At 42.6% G+C, this 20485-nt stretch overlaps 1 protein-coding gene across 1 annotated transcript; it reads right to left on the bottom strand.

Moving 5' to 3' along the window:
* Nucleotides 1–14440: 14440 nt before the first annotated feature.
* Nucleotides 14441–15487, bottom strand: LOC118018222 (olfactory receptor 2S2-like). The gene has a single exon (XM_035016673.1). It carries the CDS (start codon nucleotides 15485–15487, stop codon nucleotides 14531–14533), a length of 957 nt encoding a protein of 318 aa, XP_034872564.1. The 3' UTR covers nucleotides 14441–14530.
* Between the last annotated feature and the right edge of the window lie 4998 nt (nucleotides 15488–20485).

Below are 20485 nucleotides of genomic sequence, written 5' to 3'. Positions count from 1 at the left end.
GATTGTTTTGAATAGCGAAAACATTGTAAAGACCAAAGTACCCAACAATAGGGAAACATATGTGTCCCTATTGAAATTATTATGGTAAATCCACAAAATGGAATAATAACCACTACAAAAATGTACTGACTTGGAAACTGCCCACTATAAATAGAGAAAAAACAGCAAGTTACAGAATGGTCCCATGAAACGGGGTGAGGGTGGGGGAGCAAATAAACAGTCCTTCTCCCTAAGAAAACAAAGCAAAACCAAAAAACTCCTAAATTACTCATTTGTGTATATGTATACATATACACCTGGAAAGTCTGGAAGGATATGATTACCACTGGGGGATAGGCTTGGAGGGAGGAGGAAACTTACTTTTGACTTTGTGTACTTCTGCATTGTTTGACTTTATTTTAGCAAGCATGTGTTGCTTTTCAGTACATGTAACAATATTTTTTTAAAGATGGTGCAAAGGTTAAGAAAAGCAAACTTTACTGCTACTGTTCAGAAAATAGCTGTTATTTGCAAAAAGCTCTCTGGGCTGAGGAATGCCAGAGCTCCACTTAGCAAGAACATTCCGGACGCAAATGAACAAAACAGATTCCTGTTTCTGTGTGAGATCAGCTGGGGAATGGGGCAGCATGAATCCTTGTGGAAATGTGGAGTCATCCAGGCCCCCCTGGCCTTTTACAGATGTAATAGTTCTGAAGATCTGAAGTTCGGGCAGGGGAAATGACGTATTCCTCTACATTCTATAGCAGTTCCAGACTAAAATGCAACTTCCTGACTCCCATTTCGGTGAACTTGCAACTTGCACACAATTCACACTCCCCTTTCTATAATCCATCACTTTGTGTGAGGAGTACAATTTTCTGTGTTCTACTGCCTGATCCCAACTAGGTGTAGAATGATTCCACTTTACACTCAAGGTCTTGTTTATAGCTTGAAGCTCCAGCTCTTAAAAGGGACAGGCACTGGCAGAGAGTCTAGAAAAGTGGCCAGGATGGATGGCGTCTTGGGTTCCAGTCTTTGCTCTCCCCGTTGGGCTCACATTACAACAGTTGTCTCAGGTGTGTGGACGTCCGTTATCTGTCTGGCACCTAACCCTGTCCGAGGCGTCCGAGTTTGCAAAGTCCTTCTGAGCCACGTCTCAGCTGCCTCCCACAATAAGCCAGGGGCCCGGTAGGAGCAGCGTCAGTTGCAATTTAAAGTGAGGAAACCAAGACAGAGACACTTAAGTGCCGGGCCCCAAGTCACTCAGCAATTTGGTTGCAACGTTGGGGACAGAATCCCAGCTCCTAATTCTGTCTCCTTCAGCCAGAGCTTCCTTTTATATCTTTTGTGTCCTCTGTTTCCAAGGTGAACTTTGATACTAACGGTTGGCTGCTTTAAAAAGTTTGAAAATCAGTGATCCGGAGTAATGTTTCCAAATTTCCAACTGATACTAATATCAACAGCTGGGAATGACAAATTGGAATTTCTGGGAATTCTCAAACTTCCTGACATTGTAAATCATTTTGCATCTTTCATAATACTTATTTACATGCTTTTAAATGAGAGACCATAATAATAAACAGTGAATAATTTTTCTGGTCATACGATACTAAGGGTTTCAGCAAATAATACCGTTTTATATTATTATTATCCTCATGAGCCAATATACTGTGACAAGGTTATTTAAAGAGCATGTGAAACGGATCTCTACCTGATGCAGATTCTGGATATAGAAAATGATAAAAGGAAGGGAATGGTAACACAAAATAAATGCCAGATAAAATCTCTTAAAATGGAAAGAACAGTGCAAATATTTGATATATAAAAGTTATGATTTACAAAATGAACTTAAAAAAAAAAGCATGAATTAGTCCATCTGATAGTTTTAATATTTGCTTTGCAACAAGCATTCCAGATGTAGAACACTTTCTTTCATTTTGCACTAATGTTGGTTGAATTGAGAGCCTGTCCCAAACATCTTCAAGTTGGGCATTAGGGGGGTGCCTGGGTGGCTCAGTCGTTAAGCGTCTGCCTTCGGCTCAGGTCATGATCCCAGGGTCCTGGGATCGAGCCCCACGTCGGGCTCTCTGCTCGGCAGGAAGCCTGCTTCTCCCTCTCCCACTGCCCCTGCTTGTGTTCCCTCTCTTGCTGTGTCTCTCTCTCTCAAATAAATAAATAAATCTTTTTTAAAAAAAAGTTGAGCATTAGGGTACATGTTGCTTCAGAGAAGTTCATTTCCTTTTTTTTTTTTTAAGATTTATTTATTTATTTTAGAGAGAGAAAGAGAGAGAGCACAAGGGGGAGGGGCAGAGGGAGAGAGAAACCCAAGCAGATTCTGCCCTGAGCATGGAGCCTGATGCGGGGCTCGATCCCATGACCCTGAGATCATGACCTGAGTCGAAATTGAGTCAGATGCTTAACTGACTGCACTACGCAGGCACCCCTCATTTCCTTTTTTAATGACAATTTTGTCTGCTTGCCTTAGTCTTGATTTTGCTGTTGAATTCAATATTGCTCTTGCCAATTCAGATTTTCGTGCGGTTTCTGATTTCATGTTGGGGTGTTCTACAAAAGCAATCACCTCGTACTCTTTTTACATCTCTTTTATTGAATATTAACAAAGAACTGTAGCCTGTAGTGAATACTTGAACACCTGGAAATGCCAGCAATCATTATTGGGAAGTTTTCAAATAATATTCACATTCAGACCCACTGAGAAGTTTAGTAACACTACACAGAATCACTTGTTGAAATTGCCAATAGAAGGACTTATTTTGCCTCAAAATGGTTATTTTTTCTAACACCACTCATAGGACTTGTATAAGTATCCTATGTGCATAAAATCAGTAATATTTATTTTATTTGTAAAAATGACTTACTGTTAGAAGCAGACCAGCCCACAAACACACACTTGAAAGCAGTGTGTGCTGGTAAACCAACTCTCCGGGGGAAAAAGAAAAGCCCTGAGAGGTAGCATTTGCCCGTTGCGGAGGGGAGGTATAGGTACTCCCAGTATGGTCAATTTCCAGCTCCCACTGTGATGTCCTTGAGCGCTGGGAAGACATGCGCACAACTGCTCTCGGGAGCCCGTGCGAGCCCGCGCGCTAACTCGCTGCTGCTCCCAACACCGCAACCGCTGCGGGCAAGCCCGATGGCATTCCATTCGGGAACCGTCCACCTTAATTTTCCAGCGCATGCTTCAGCATCTTCTACGCTTGCTTCCGATTTGACATCAGTGGATTCCTTTGAACGAGTGACATCTTTATGTTGATCTTTAACGTTTTTTTGTTTGGTTTGTTTGTTTGTTGTTTTGTTTTTCTATCCTAAAAATTTTTTATTTTTATTTTTTCAGAGTAAAATATAAAATAATACAACAATCAGTCCCCGAATTGATCAAGTAAATCTTTTTTATTTTTTAAAAGATTTTACTTATTTATTTGAGAGAGAGAGAGAAGGAGAGACAGTGAGAGAGTACAGGCAGGGAAGAGAGGGAGAAGCAGGCTCCCCACTGAGCAGGGAGCCCGACGCGGGGCTCGATCCCAGGACCCTGGGATCATGACCTGAGCAGAAGGCAGACACTTAGGACTGAGCCACCCAGGCGCCCCAAGTAAATCTTTTTTAAACACTTAAGTATAGTTGACATTTTTATATTAGTTTCAGGAGTACAACATAGGGAATCCACAATTGTCTGCATTACAAAATGCACACCACAATGTGTCGTCACCATTGGTCACCACACAGTCATTGCAGTATTATTGACTATATTGCCTGTACTGTATTTTTCATCCCTGTGGCTTATTCGTTTTATAACTGGAAGTTTGTACTCTTAATCCCCTTCACCTAGTTTGCCCATCCCCCCACTCAATCGTGAGGTTTTAATTTTCATGGGAGAATACTTTCCCTAGGTTTCTAGATTTCTCAACTTATTTTAATTAGGATTTGGGCTTTGGAAAAACATAACATTTCTGAGAAATGCAGCAATTCTTGCATGGAAACACTAACGAGATGATCAGAGTTAAAAATTCCATTTGCTTGAATGATCACCATTTCACTGGATACATTTTTGTGGGTCCTCATTTTGCCCACTGGTCATTGATCTTATTTTAGGGGATTTTAATTGTGGAGTCCTATACAATTTGATGTCAAGTTTAGTGATTTTCCAGAGAGGCTGGCCACTAGGGTTGGATCAGTAATCACTTGACCTTGTGTCTGATCCTGAGCACATGTCATACAAATTGTTGTCAACACAGCTAGTTGTCCCCCAATCTTAGTGTCCCCCTTCTTCCTTATTATTAGAAAAGTGACAACAACAACACAGCCTCCGTTGGATCTAGGAATGACCAATGGAAGTGGTGTGCAACACCTGGGGAAAGTCTTGAGGTAGAGCGTGGTGTACTTTGCCTTTCCGATTTCCCTCTGGCCAGAGAGTGGCTGTAATGTCTGGAGCTACCCAAGTCACATTAGACCATAAACTGACCTTGGACTGGAACAACAAGGTAGAAGGGGCGTAGGTTTCTGATATTGTGGGGGCACCATACCTCACCCACTTCTAGGCTCGTACACCAAAGGGAAATAAACCATCTTATCTAAACCGCTGTTGAGAATGAGCTTTCTATCACTCACAGCTGAAACAAAGGAAACAGCAGACTCACCCATTTGTTTCCTATGGAAAGCACAGCCCACTAGCGAGAGACTAAGAAAGGTCAGTAATGGAGGGCGGTCGATGAAAGACCTCAGCCTTATTCAGTGACTCAGGGGGCGTCTGCGAGGAGATTGGACCTAAAGGTATGGACGACAGAATTTGTAATATAAGAGACTGTGGTTCCCCGCGGGTGCTTGCTGTGGGTTTATCAAGAAGGTTGATACCTAAGAAAACTTCTGTACTGCTCTGAGCTGGTAGGCCTGGGAAAAGAAGTTTTCAGACTTCTGATTCTTCACAGGATCTGTTCACAAATGTCTATGATCTTAACTTTGTAGCAACTGAAGCCCTGGAAGGCATAGAATGTACTTTATTGCCCTGCCGGCTGGGAGTGTAAGTACGGGCTGAAGAACTAGGGGGTTTAGACCAAGGACGAGATTAGGGGAGGTGGGGATCTGAGAGCCGCCTTCACACATCAGAATAAAGAAGGGTTTAGGCGTCTTCTTGGAGACTCCCAGGCCCAAACCAGGACCCTTGGGTAGAGGGTGCCGATTCTGCCCTAAATTACAGGGAAACCTGTCTCAGGGCTGGAAGGAGGTGGTCGAGGGGAGCGCCTCTCCTGGTGGAGGGGATTTAAGCAGAGGCCTTTTCAGTAAAGATTCATCAGTTGAGCAGAATTCCCAAATACCAGTCTCCACATTGGTACCTGTCCGTAAAGCTTTCCAGGTCTCATTTTCCTATTGAGTAAAGAAAAGATTGCATGGCACATTTTTTTATAAAGCTAAATATTTGCAACTTGAAGTACATTTCCTTTATTCTGAGATTATGTTCTTTCTATTTTGGAGGGTGTTAAAATGGTTTATTGTTGTTTTTAGATAGCAGGTGGGATTTGTTATTGTTATTTAACATCCTAAATCAACAAAATGAGATCTTGACAACTCCTTTTAAGTCTCCATAAAAAAACCCACAAAAACCCTTATATGTCTGTGAATCTGGAAATCTGGTAACCACTGGCAAGTTGGACCATAGTTTATGGTGGTCTCTGACTTGACCTTTCAAGGAGATGTAGTTCACACAAGTGGCCACTAGATGACACTCTTGCCTATTTCCATCAGCTGGATAATTACATGGCGCAAATACAGAAATCAGAAATGGAATCCACTTGCTTCAAGGTGGATTAACCTTCATTGATAAAGTATTCACTTTTCCCACACATAACTACTTTGGGATAAACACTAATTTTTTTATTAGCATTTGAAAACAAAACTAATTTTCAAGGTTCTTTTCTTAAAATTGAAGTGATTACTTTCCTAAATGCTCTCTTTAACTCCCCGGTATTCTCAGAAATTTAGTGTACTTACAACAAACTTTCTCTTGGCCGAGAGCCTTTTGTGAGCATCTCAACCAGCTGCTGTCTTTACTCGTGTGGCAGTATGTTGTGTCCCTTTTTACAGAGCACACAGCATCCAGCACGATGCCACACTGATATAATGATAATAATCGTCGTTTGTCTAGTGGTTTGTGCTTTACAGTGCTTGCTCTTCCAACGGGAGCTCAAGTTGCAGAGAATGACCTTTCCTTTGTCCTTCTTTGTCATAAGCTCAAGTGAGTCTAATGCCCATTCTTCATAGTGAAAACCTTCTACCTCATTCATTTATTCAACCAATATTTATTTGAGCATGTTAATGACTGTACTGTGCCTTGTGCTGGGCACTGTGTGTTAGCAATAACCAGAGCAGAGGAAGTGCATTCCCCCATGGAGTGGACAGTCCAGCGGAGAGATAGTCGGTAAACAAACAAATGACGAGATTGTTTGTCGGGGGGTAATGAGTGCTGTAGGGAAGAATAAAGGTGTAGGGGGATGGGAGGGCGTCCGTCTTCGGTAGAAAGATGCCCTTTATGCAGAGACCTGAGTGATGTGAAGGGCAACACAGGGTGATGATGTGGACGAAGCACGTGCCAAGTCTCGTAGCAAAAAGGGACTGGGAAGTTTGTCGGCGAGAAAGGGCCTTGGAAAGATGTCAGCTGGAGGGGAGGCCAAAGGGTGGACAGGACACAGATTGTGTGGGAAGTGGGATTTTAGTCCCAAGTGCGACAGGACGCCATTGGAGGGTTTTGAGCTGGGAAGGAACATGCTTTGAAACCTCAGGAATGGCTTGCAGGGAAGCATGGGTACCAACAGAATGGGCTCAATTTCAATATATTTTGAAGGAGACAAATAGGACTCCCTGATGCATTGGATGTAGAGGATGAGGGAGGGAGTAAATGAAGATGATCCATAGGTTCTTGGCCTGAGTAATTAGGTAGGTGGTGGTGTCCCCATTTACTTACTAGATGGGAAAAATGGGGAAGGAACAAATTGGAAGAAGGGCACTGAGAAACTGAGAGTTCTATTTTGGGCTTATTTGATTTGAGGATTTATTATATATCCAAGTAGAGATGTCAAATACGCAGGTGGTTATTCAAGTCTGGGCTTTGGAGGATGGGTTGGGGCTGGCGAAGCTGCTATGAGATCCGTTCTTGCGGACCTCTGCTATTTGGCAGCTTAGGAAACAACAGGGTCTGTTTAACTTACTCTAATGGCACTTAGAAATTTGGCATGACCTCATAATATCTTCCCTGCATTTTAAATGGAATATTTAGTAAATTCTGTATCTACTGAAGCTGTCAGACATGAGACCAATATGTTTCAAAACATACAAAGCATATTTTGGAAAGTTAAAGATTACAGTTTTCTATTAAATTTACTTAATGAAGTTAGAAGTTACTTTGCTTCTGAATGACAGTGTGTCAACTTGAGAGAGCCTTCCTTGAGCTGCTGCTGAGAGCATCATGGTCCAGACACCTGCCAAACCAGCAATCCTCTTCAGGGACTTAGTCCTAAGGAAATAATCAAAGAAGTAGATCAAGTTTTCTCTGCAAAGATGTTCATCTGGTCATTATTTACAAGAAAAATATTGGAAAATAATTGTCCATCAATTAGTGGCATAGTCAAGAACTGTGGTATATTCATAAAATGGAAGATTATTCACACTAAAAGGATGTCAACAGAGGGTTTTTAGTAACATGGTAGGGATAGCTAAGATACAAAATTAAGTGAATCCTAAGATTTAAATGTGCACATACAATATAATCTCAATCACATAAAAGTATTTATGTATAAAAATGAACAGAGGGAAATTATTTCCAACTTTTTAGAGTGGTTAACCATAGAGGATGGAATTCCTTCTTATACTGCTTTGATTTTGTTCAAGCTTCCTACAACGGGCATGTGTTAATTTGTACTCTGAAAAAAATATCATCATTTGGATTGAAAACAATGAAAAAGAAATGGGAGAATGGAAAGAACTAGCATTGGCCTGGGAGTCAGAAGATAAGAATTTGGGTCCAGAGTCCTGGCTTACCCTTTGAGCAGGGAAAAATTTATTTTTTCTTTGAGCCTTAGGTTTCTAACCTGTAAAACGTGGCTAGGAACCCAGCCTGTCTTCCTTTTGGAGTTGATATGAAGATTTAGCGATTATGTCAGTGCAGGGCTTGATCCCAGAAGCAGTTCAAAGTTTGAAATGTGAAATGGTTACACCAAGGCTCTAGGGACAATGTCCTGCCTTCCCCACTCGTGCAGAGTTAGTGGGAGAAGGTAACTGAAGAGGAAGGAAAGTCCACAGTAACTCCTCTGAGCACCCTGTCCTGGCCCCAGGGAAGTGGGTCTTCCAGTGTTCACTGGATGTGGGACCAATCCTGACTCATTCATGCCTCAGAACTGTGGTGGTAAGATAGGAGAGACCTCAGTGATCATCTGATAATAATACTTATTTTATGGTTGTAGTTATTGAAAATTTACAATGTGTCAGGCACTGTGATTGGTGCCTTTTACTAATTTTGTTCATCCGTTGTACCCAGCAAATATTTATTGTGCACGCCTAACTCCATTTTTATGTGGCAGGGTTTCCCCACTCCTTACCCCTTTTGTAGGGCCCATCACATACCCACTCCTCTTTTGGCATGAGTGAGACTCACACCAAGCTGGGTGACAGGAATTTACCTTTTGTGACACAAGTTGAAGCAAAGAAAGACTGTGACTTTTGTGGCATAATAATGTATACATGATATACTAAGGGACAACCTGGGCTGTGGTAAAAGCCTGAAGGTCTCATGGGTGCTTGACCTTGAGGCTGTACTTCAGGGCTTTTCCCCTTCATCTCCTTCATGTTCATGCATTTCAAATTATGTCTGGCTCCATCCAAGAGAAAACAAGATGGTACCCAGTGATCAATAACCAGGGCCCAATGCAGGGGATGAGGGAAGGCTCCGGTGGGAGGGAGCAGGGAGGTTGAAGGACCACAGAGCTTGGGGGTTGGCAAAGGGGGAGGAAGTCTCCAGGGAAGAGGCTCCCAGGCAGACTGAGAGAGGGGTACCTACCTGGGCAGCAGCAAGGGTTGAGAACAAAGGTCGCCATGAGCTTTGTGGCACAGAGGAGAGGCAACCTGAATGGGGCAGAGGATCCATTGCTGATCTCTCCTCTACAGTGGATGCTGTGGACATGGCAACGGGTGATTTGAACCCAAGGAAAAGAACTGTGTAAATCCTGAGCAATAACTACTTGACTAATCCTCAGACTGTTGCTTTTGTTCAGTTATGATCTTTGTTGCCTTGCCTTTCTGAAATTCAGGCGTAATGAGTCACAGATGAAGAAATTGAGACTTAAAGAGGCAAAGCACAATGTGAGGATTGTTTAGATCCTTATTCAAAGAAACTAAGAAAAAAAGAAACGAAAGAAAAGATTAGGACATTAGGAGAGGATTGGAAATTCCAAATTTGGAAAGGAGTAGATATGTAACTATATTAAGAAATTACTGATAAAATTTTACACATGGTAATGGTATTGCACATTATGTTAAAAGTGTCATTACCTTTGAGAGATAGACTGTATTTTTTTTATAGGTGTAATGATAATAGTGTCTGGAAAAATAAAGAAACTAGCTGACCAATTCCTGTGACAGAATATCAGCAATAATCATTCCCTGGGGGAAGGGACATCATATTTTTAGTATATGTGCTGCTAAAGCGAGCATGGAAGGGACATCATAAAAGAGACGCGGGGCAGGATTTTTAGCAGCAATCTGAAGTAAAACTTTCTTCTCTTTTTTTTTTTTTTTAAGATTTTATTTATTTATTTGAGAGAGCGACAGAGCAGAGAGAGAGAGCACAAGTCGTGGGGAGGGGTAGAGGGAGAAACAGACTCCCCGCTGAGCGGGGCTTGATCCCAGGACCCCGGCATCATGACCTGAGCCGAAGGCAGATGCTTAACTGACTGAGCCACCCAGGCGCCCAAAACTTTCCTCTCTTGTTGTTCTTATTGTTTTATATTAAATTAGGGCTGCCAGATAAAACACGGGTTGCCCAGTAAAATTTCAATTTCAGATAATCAATGGAAACTCTTTTTAGTAAAAGTATATGTACTTATACTAAAAAATATACCTTTTAAATGTATGTATTTTATGTGTATATATATATATATATTTATGAAAATATTCATGGTTTATCTGAAATTTGAATTGAATTGGGCATCTGTATATTGATTTGCTAAATTTGGCACCTCCCCAGTAAGGCATGGGGACACCATTTGGGAAACAGGACTTTGGACTTGTAGGCCCCTTAGTTTTCTTTCTTGGAAGATGGTTGAATTTTCTTTTTTTTATTCAATCTCCTTGTTCTGTATGTCTGCCTAATATTATAGCATTATATTTTAAATAATCTCTATACCCAATGTGGGGCTTGAACTCACGACCCGGAGATCAACAGTTGCATGTTCTACCGACTGAGCCAGTCAGACGTCCTTTTATGGCATTATATTTAAAAAAATTGACCTGCTTTACATACATACTAACTATGAATATAAGAGTATTTATTTCTGTTCTCTGTTCTCATCAACGTCAGATATCATCCGTCTTTTAAGTTTTGCTAATCTTCAGGACAAAAAGTTTGAGAATTGCCAGTCTAGAACACTTTTTAAGTGAGACAAACTTCTTTTGTGATGCCTAGCACCAAGGTTTTGTTTAAAATAATTTTAAATATTGTTCTACACTGTAAAAATTTGTACCATGAAATGCCATGACTTATAACACATTAGCTGCTTTTTAAATTCCACCAGTGGATTTCCTAGCTTTTTCCAACAAAACTGAGCTTTTCTGTGCATACCCAAGTCAACGCTCAAGAATTTCAAATTAGCTTTAGCAAAAGCAAATATTTATATTCAAAAAGAAAATATTTGAACCCAGAACTCATTAAGATAAAAAATTTAATAAACTGAAGATGTCTTGTTTTTTGATGCCCCTAAAGGCCACATCTAGGTCAGATAACTTATACTGATTTCAACAGTATTCCCATTAGCTTCATGTAACCGTATTAGTAATTATTGCAATAAGGGATTAAAAAAAAACTAGTCTCTTTAATCTATGTTTCCACAGAAAGCTGTTGAAAGAACACACATTTCTGCTCAGTTGTTTTTTTCCTTTGCTTAAAAAAATAAAAGTGCCAGGAATCCCACCCCACCATGCTGCTGGGTAACAGTCAATCATTTATTATTCCTGGATCAAACATAAGCCATTCATGCCTATGAAAACATGTGGCAATGAATGGGATCTTGGTCTGTACTAAAAACAAAAAATGGCTAAAAAGAGACTTCAATTTATTTTCAAATTCTATGGCTAAATTCCTATAATTCCTCACCGGTAAAAACATTGGCAAGTCACTACATTTTACTTAGGATTGGATTTACTTCTTTGGTGTCTGCCCACAGGTGCTATTGAGAGCTCTTTGTGGCTAGTTTTTTAAGAGACCAGATGGGCCTCGAATGGAGTGAATCCTGACACTGATGTACAATGCACAAGGAAAGGCTGCAGAGAGAGTTGAATATTTTAATTTCTTTTAAATAACTAAGCAAAACCCATTTTGACTTCAAAGTTTTAATATTTGGCAAACCAAAAAGGTTACTTCTCCAAAATGACCAAACTTATAGCTGAAACCTTTCCTTTTATTTTGTTATTAAAGCAGGAGTTATACATCTTATCAAAATTCTTATCTAATCAATTCAATCAACCTCAAAAATACAATCACCATCGATCCAGACATACTTAGTGGTCTTCCTTTCCTCAAGCCTCATCAGCCCTTCACCTAATTAAGCCTCTAGAAACTAATACATCCCCCCAAAGTAATCACTTCCCCCTCAAAGTGATTGAACCCCTTCTCCCAAGCATTCTTTGTCATCCAGTCAACCACTAACTATGGTCCAGCAATCACCCATGAAGCAAATGTCATTCTGGTAGAGACCAATAATATTTCAAAGTTTATACATTCTGATTATTTTCATCTGGGGGATAGATTCCTATATTGTATGGTACCATAGCAATAATTTTGAGAAAGACTGATGACCTGGGTCAAAGAACAGTTTTCCTCCGTCTTCTGTCATCTTGTTCCTGTTGATGCATCTTGTGCTTTTTGAAAGTATGGGCCAGGAGACAGGTGCCTGACTTGGAAATAGAAGGAATGTGAGTTGGGAGGTCAGGAGTAGAAGTAGCCATTGTTCCTAGAGAAAACAATCTATGTGATTTTTACCTTAACAATTACATTAGGATTAGGTCATCCATAATATAAAATGATAATGGTTGCCATTACTCAGAGGAAAAGCAAGGGGGCAGAGGATGGCCTAACAAGAAGGTGGGCTTGTTCAAAAGTGATTCTCTATACCAGTCTTAGCTCAGTTATCCCGAGGAAATAGAGTTAGCTTAGCAGCATCATTATTATTCCCAAGGTATTTTCAGAGCTATCATACTCTTTCCATTGTTGATGATGCTCTAGACACATTTGGGTAAGGTTGGGTGATTTTGGCATCAGAGGAAAGACTGGGACTGTTTGAGCTGGAGGGGAACTATCTAGAAGAACTATCTTCATATACCAGAAGAAAAGAGATTGGGTGCATTTCATGTAGAGGCACTAAACCCAATTCGGAGTGAAGGTAGAAGTTACTGGAGGATATAGTTTAGCATAATTTGAGGAATTTGCTAGGGCTGAACAAGAAAGCTAGAATCTGGAAGTATTGAATTCTTTGTCACTGGAGGTGTCCCAGCAAGTGCCGATTGATTGGGGTCAGGGACATTGGAGAGGAACTGCATGCTTCCTGTACATAGGGTTGCACAAGAAAACCCCCTGAAGCCTCTTCTAAGGATGGTATTGCATGGCTCCACTAAGTGTCTGAAGTTTGCTTAAATGGCCACTAGATGTCATTTGTGTATTTGCAGTAGCAAGATTATCCCCTACTGGTACAAAGTAGAAATCAGGAACAGGACTAACATAAGGATGTGAAATTATATTAACAAAATATGTATCCTTGTGCAGCTCATTTTTAAAAAAAGATTTTATTTATTTATTTGAGATAGAGAGAGTGAGAGCGCATGAGTGGCGGGGGGCAGAGGGAAAGGGAGAAGCAGACTCCCCACTGAGCAGGGAGCTGGACGTGAGGCTCAATCCCAGGACCCGGGGATCATGACCTGAGCCAAAGGCAGACGCTTAACGGACTGAGCCACCCAGGCGCCCCGCAACTCATTTAAAATAAATATAAGAAACTGTAGATATCATTTGAAGCAAAACCTTCCAACTTCCAAGATCTATTCTCAAAATGGACTCACTTTCTAAATTCTCTTTTTAAATAAGTCTGCCACATTCAAAGAATTTCATAGAACTTGCCATAAAAATGCTTCTATTCATCTGCTAACATCTCTAAATCTCCCATTTACCTTATGTGTCTATTATTCTATGTAGGGACCACGTCTTACTCTGTCCCACATGGCACACAGCACTGTGCAGCATTCATGATAGGACCACAACTAGTATCTAATAGTTCCATTGTGCTTACCATTTATCAAGTACTTTTCTACAATAACTAATTCACGTAAAATCAAGTGGTTAGGTGTAACATATGAAGAAATAGACTGGAAAAGGTTAAGCAACCCACCCAAGGTCATAGGTAAGAAAATGCTTCCCAATTTTTATCCTGCTGAGCTCTGGAGGCTCAGGAAATGGACATCTTTTGGACATTGCAGTGTGTAATTAAAGACTTTGAGAAGTCCTGGAACAAAGAAACGTGTCAGATGTTAGCCCCCAAAGTCTTCAAATATATTTAGCCTCTGTCTGTTTATCTGTCCATCTATCTATATCTCTATCATCTTTCTTTTTTCCAGAATGTGAGTTATTATCTAGCTGAATACTAGCTTTTCTAGTGGGAATTGCTATAAGGGATGAAACTCAAATTCAAACTCTATACTCCTTCTTGCAGTTAACTTACTAGCAGTGTTTCATAATGTGAAGTGCACTGGGAAAAACAGCCTCAATTTTCTCATAGCTAAAAAGAAATTCAGTGCATCAGAATAGATTGTTCCCACCCAAAAGCTCTCTATGTGGAGAACTTGTCTTTGACTCCTCTTCAGGCAAACTGAATCTAATAAAAAAGTCCGAAATGACAATTTCCACTTCCTCCTTGTTCCTGTGACTCTCGTGGGGAATCCAAGAGGGATGGCAACAGTGCTGGGAGTGCCCTCTCCCCTCTGTGTACTGACTGTGTAGCTTAGATACAGGACAGGCCATTCAGCTTGCGCTCATGGTTCCTCTCTCCTCGGTTTTAGCATGTGCTCAGAATGTCTTTGTGTATTCAGTTAGAGATTTATTGTCTGGCGTCTGTCAAAACTCTCAGATATATGGCTAAAACTCAGTAGATACACTCTGAAAAGATAAAACATTCTCTGAAAATGGACTGAAGAGCAAGAGAGCATTCTGGAGAACTAGACTTGTCTTTTGAATGCAGCTATAATGATGGAAAATCTTTCTCCCATAGGGTGAGAACCACAGAGGAGCCCTCCATCACTGGGTGAAGCATTTGTGAGCCATCAGGTTCCTCATAGCAGCCTTTACATCCTTGTTCCTGAGGCTGTAGATGATGGGGTTGAGCATGGGAATCACCACCCCATAGAAGAAGGGGATGAGCTTGTCTGAAAGGTCCTCTTTGTCTGCCCCCAGGGAATCCTTAGACTTGGGTTTCCTATACATGAAAAGTAAGGTCCCATAGAAGATGACCACCACAGTGAAGTGGGCAGAGCAGGTGGAGAAGGCCTTCTTCCTCCCCTCAGCCGAGGGGATCCTCAGGATGGTAGCAATGATGAAGACATAAGAGATAGAGATGAACAGAACTGGGACCCCCAGGAAGATCACATTGGTCACCCCCATGCTGATCACATTGATGGAGATGTCAGTACAAGCCAACTTCAGGATAGCCAGGATCTCACACACAAGGTGGTTGATGACGTTCCCACAGAAAGGCAGCTGAATTGTCAAGGATGTGTGTACCACAGAAGCAGTACCACCAATGGCCCAGGAGCTGACAGCCATGGGCACGTAGGCAGCTTTGCTCATGACCACAGGATATCTAAGGGGGTTACAGACGGCCACATAGCGATCAAATGCCATCATGCCCAGAAGCACACACTCTGTCCCTGCCATGGCAAAGGAGAGAAACATTTGCACAGCACAGGCTGAGAAGGAGATTGTTTTCTTGTGAGTGAGGAAGCCATCCAGGACTAGAGGGACTGAGGAGGTTGTGTAGCAGATGTCCAGGAAGGAGAGGTTCCCCAGGAAGAAGTACATGGGCGTGTGCAGGCGGGAGTCAAGGATGGTCACCAGGATGAGGACCCCATTGCCCAGCAGGATCACCAGGTACATCATGAGGATGAGAGCAAAGAATATTTTCTCCAGCCTTGGGTAGGCTGAGAGTCCCAGGATAATGAACTCTGCCACAGGGGAGGACCAGTTGGCTTTTTCCATGTGCTATCCCTTCTGTCATCAGCAAAGTGCAAAAGCAGCACAGGAAGTTTCTTGAGAAGAGTTTCAGGCATCTGGTATACCATCACTCCATGCTACATGATAGGAGAGCATATGTGTATGAGAGATAAATGACTGAAAGAGACAGTAGCTAGGAGTGTGCTTAGCTCTTAGATGAGAGAAGGTCAGGCTGCAACAGAGCTTACAAATATTGCAGCCAGCTGTTTGAGAGGGCTTTTCTCTCATTGCCCATCAAAGCAACTGAGGCCCAAAGAGGGGAAGTGACCTGTCCAAGTCTTCAGAGCAAGGTATTGATAGAGACAAGACCTGAGCCCAGCAGAGCTAATTCCAATCAAGGAGGGCTTTTCCTCTGTTTTATGATGAGCATTGGAAAATGCTGTAAATTATTTCATTTTGATGTAAATGCATTGAAATTTCATTTAATCTGGGCTTTCTCAGATTCTCAGAGAGGAGAATCCCCAAGCTGATCCAATTCTTACAACTACCAAAGTTTCAAGCTTCTTTAAACTTTGATTACATTTGGAAGGAACTTGTTTAAAAGCCTTAATCCACATCCAGACAGAATAAAGCCTAGGTAAAGATTCAGCCATATGAGGGATACTTCCTTAGTCTGCCCACCCTCAGCAACACAGACTTGACTGTTGTCAGAATTGGGATCTGCCTAGTTTAATACATATTAAAGGCAATATATGGGGGAAGTTCCCTCATGGGGAAGAACTTTATGAAGCCCACAGAAGGAGTAATTGGAGTGAGTGAACCCACACTATGGGATGACAGGCATGCAGTTTACTGACCAGTTAACTCAATTCTTAATAACCAGGCTGACTATAGTTATCAGATAGCAGGATACATGACATTAACATCTAATCCCAGCTCATTAGAGTATTGGTGAAATTAGCCAGGGTGACTAAGGAATGTTTTTTTCTTTGTTCTTTTATGTTTGTACTTTATTTTGTGTAACATTCTGGCTCTCTGCTTCCATTATTGTGTTCCACACAAGCAGCTAGCTTACAGGAAGACTTGTATGCCTTTGTGTAGAGGATTTTCAGGCTCTCAGCTACAATTGCCCAGACTCTATGTTCAGAATTTTCATTTGTAATGTTTCTATAGCTCTTTCTTAATTGCAGTGGTCTGTGTACATCTGTGTATGTGTGTGCGTGCATGTGTGTGTGTGTTTGTGCGTGTATGTGTGTGTAGGAGTGGGTGGGGGGTAGAAGATGAGTGGTTAATATTAATGAGCATCTATTCTGTGCCTTATTCTTTGAAACACTTCATGGAGAAGATATTATCATTCAAGTTGGATAGGTAAAAGTAACCAAAGCCAGAGGAGCCAAAGACTGGTTCTTAAGATTGAATGACGGAGGTGGAGTTGGACCACAGGCTCCAAATCTGAGTTCTTTCCACCAAATAGCAGGCTCACTCTCTTGCACAGATATTTAAGAGAGTCTATCTCTCCAATACCAACTCTGTGTGTCCTCTGATCTGTCTCATTGTCCAGCACGCTCTTGCTTCAGTCATGGTAGGAGTTTATGTCAGATACGTTGTCAGGCAGAGTAGCTCCCCCCCTACATTGAACCCAGACTTTGTCAGCCTTGACACCAGTGACATTTGGGGCTGGAGAAGACTTTGTTGTGCGGGGCTGTCCTGTGCATCATAGGATGTTTAGCATCATCCCTGACCTCTGCCCACCTGCTGCCACCTGCACCTGCTCCTTGAGTTGTAACCACCAAAAATGTCTCCAGACGTTGCCAAATGTTTCCGGGAGGAGAAGCGGGTACATGTTGTGCCCAGCAGAGAATCATTGATCTAAGCCAGGAGAGGCCTCCCCCATTATGCAGCCATTGGTTTCATTGTGTTTTCTGTGCAAGGCCATGACCCTTCCCCTGTCCTTCAATTCAGCACATGGGAATGTTCCCATCTGCTCAGTGCAGGCCCACTCTGGGTGCTCCACCATTACATTCTGCCCCAACTTATCCCCCATTCCTCCCAGTAGCTCTCCCAGCCCCTCCCTTTTCCCAGAAAAGGCAAAGTAAACATTGCAGTGTCACAAGCAGGATTCAATAGTGACAAAGATATGCTGTGGTTGGAGAGGCCAAGGAGAGTGGCTTATGTTAGAGAAGCCATCCCTGTCCACTCCCATGAGACAGAGCCGTGCATGCAGAAGCTTCTTCCCATGAACAGTGTGCTGTGGGCATGAGTGATACACAGGATTTGACCCACGTGAGAGCTGCAGCCGAGGAAGACCTTAGTGCCCGCCATGTCAAAGTTGCTGAATGAAAGCTGGTTCAACTGGAATGAACTGAATGGCTAGGAAGATCTTGGGCACTGAGTCCAGAGCTGTGGGACCTGCCCCTGCCCATGACATGGATATTCTGTGTAGCTTGAGCAAGTCCCCAGGCCTGTTTCCCCATGTGCATCATGAAAAGGCAGAACAGGTGCTTCCCCTGGCATCCCAACTCTGTCGTGGACTGCCCAGCACTGTCCTCACTAGGCAGGAGCAGTCTTGGGTGAAGGTGACTGTGTATCTGTGTGTGTGTGTGTGTGTGTGTGTGTGTGTGTGTGAATGGGATATGGCCAGCAGGAAATAGTGCTGTGTCAGGCTTTGGAGGAGACTCGGGATGGAAGAAAACATGAGCTCTGGCAACTACAGCCCCTGATGGACAGGAGTCAGCCTGTGAGAGCTAGGAAAGAAGGGAAATTTTTACCTTTGTGGCTGCATCCTACAGGTATGACACCTTGGTCTGGTCACTACTTATCTCTGGAGCCATCAGGCATCTGAGAAAAGGAAGGGAGCAGGGGTGCCTGGGGGCTCAGTTGGTTAAGCGTCTGCCTTCAGCTCAGGTCATGATCTCAGGGTCCTGGGATCGAGTCCCACATTGGGCTCCCTGCTCAGCGAGGAGTCTGCTTGTCTCCCTCTGCCCCTCCCCACTGCTCATGCTCTCTCTTTCTCTCAAATAAGTCACTAAAATATTAAGAAAAGAAAGGAAAAGAAAAGGAAGGGAACACAATGCAGTCCAGAGCCCCATGCATTGTCATACATCCTCTCTGGAGAGCAGTTTGTGTAGAAAAACGTAAACCTAAAAAACCCATATAACTTAGCAATTCCACTTCTGGGGAAAAACTCTAAAGGAACAATGAGTGGAGGGCCAGTATCTCTCAATAAAAGCGTTCATCACAGCCATATTTAAAAATGAATATAGGAAACAAAATAACTGTCTACCAATAAATACCTAATGGTTCATTTCATATAATGGAATATTAGACATTAAAGTTACATTTATAATTTTAACACAACTGCATCATTACACTTCAAGAATAAAAGAGAATACAAAATTGTACACACTGTTTTGATCTCAATTAGGTAAATAATATATTTGGATAAGAATGACTGAAAAGAAGTTATAGCAAAATCAATAGGGGAAGAGATTCCTCTTTGTACCTCTTTAATATTGTCAAATTTTCCTTTTTTTTCTTACTTTTTATTTATTTTGAGAGTGAGAGAGCAGTCGTGGGAGCGGGGGAAGGGGCAGTGGAGGGGCAGATGGATTTCAAGCAGACTCCTCACTGACCTCAGAGCCCAAAGCACACTCAGTCTCATAGCCATGAGGTCATGCCCTCAGCTGATATCAAGAGTAGGAAGCTTCACCAACAGAGCCACCTAGATACCCCAAGATTATGAAATTTTCTAATACAATGGGCAGAAATTACTTTGTATTCAGGGGAAAACATTCTCAGAACAATAACTGCCCTCACTAACATTTTGCTTTCTAAAGCTTCAGTTCCTGCCTTGCTCTCACCTCCAACTGTGGTTTGGAGCAGAAGATAGCCTTTCTGACATATGGTCACAAGGTCAAGAGTAGCTTTATGTTGCACCTCAGTGCATAGGTCACTCACCTCTCAGCTCATCGCGTGGCCATTTTGTCATCTATCATCGTCACAGGAAGATGTGGGGGAATCCAGTACAATAAGATTCCTTGAGAGACCATGTTCACGTAACTTTATTATGGTATATTGTACCTCTCACTGTGTCAGATATATAAATTAAACTTTATCATAGGTACATGTGTATAGGAAGAAACAGGATACATAGAGTTCAGTACTATCTGTGGTTTCAGGCATCCACTGGGGGCCCTGGGAGGTATCCCCCATGAATAAGGAGTAGAAAGAAAGTAAGGAAAGTAGAAAGAACTAGCCACAGATGGGGAATCACAGACAGAGATGGGTCCCAGCTTGCCTGTCTGCTCATCCTCTGACCCTGAAGAAGGCTCAGTCTTCTGGGAAATCTCAGCAGGATGGGGATGGGAATGGGGCTGCCTTCTTCCCAGGGCTCCGGGCTCCTCCCGGGGAGGATGGAACAGCAATGTCAGGGCAGGGGCTTGGTGACTGGTGAGCTCTATAGAGCAGGAGGGACTGCCTGGGCTTAGCCTCAGCTGTTCCTCCGTGCTCCAGCATCAGCCGCTCACAGTCGGTTGCAGCTGGAAGGTGCTTGGAGCAGAGGCAGGGTGAGGAGGAAAGTCCATCTTTGGAAAATGCTCTGCAAAAGTCATGGCCACCACCCCTGTCCCCACCACAGCCCAGCGCTCCCCACCTGCATCCTGCTTACAGCCACTTCTCCGAGTCTCCTGATGCCAGACACAATTCTCAGCTCCTCACTGGGCCCTGGGCCAGACCCTGGATGCCAGAGAAAGACCCCGGACACTCCCCTGCTGGACTCCCTTCACCTCTGAGACCCTCTTTCTTCTTCTTCCCCATACATCCCTGTGGGAACTTTAGCCTCGGGTGGGGTCTCTCTCACATCCCTCCTCCTAGACGTGCAGGCTGGCTGGGTGTCTCAGCTACAGAGTCTTCATGGAGAGGACCTGTCATCCTGGTCTGAGGCCCAGAATCCCAAGGGTACATTTTCCCCAGCAGGGAAAGGAGTCCTCAAGCAGCAGCTGTGAACTCCTACAGGGACCCTGTTAGTCCCAGAAGCAATTTAAA

The sequence above is a fragment of the Mirounga leonina genome, unplaced genomic scaffold, assembly GCF_011800145.1.
Source record: "Mirounga leonina isolate KUSES-001 unplaced genomic scaffold, KU_Mleo_1.0 Mir_170, whole genome shotgun sequence".
NCBI lineage: Eukaryota > Metazoa > Chordata > Mammalia > Carnivora > Phocidae > Mirounga > Mirounga leonina.
The sequence above is the reverse complement of the archived record's forward strand: the minus strand, read 5'-3'. Positions and strand labels throughout refer to the sequence as shown.

Coding starts and splice junctions, on each gene's coding strand:
- LOC118018222 (XM_035016673.1), bottom strand. CDS start 15,487: ATGGAAAAAGCCAACTGGTCCTCCCCTGTGGCAGAGTTCATTATCCTG.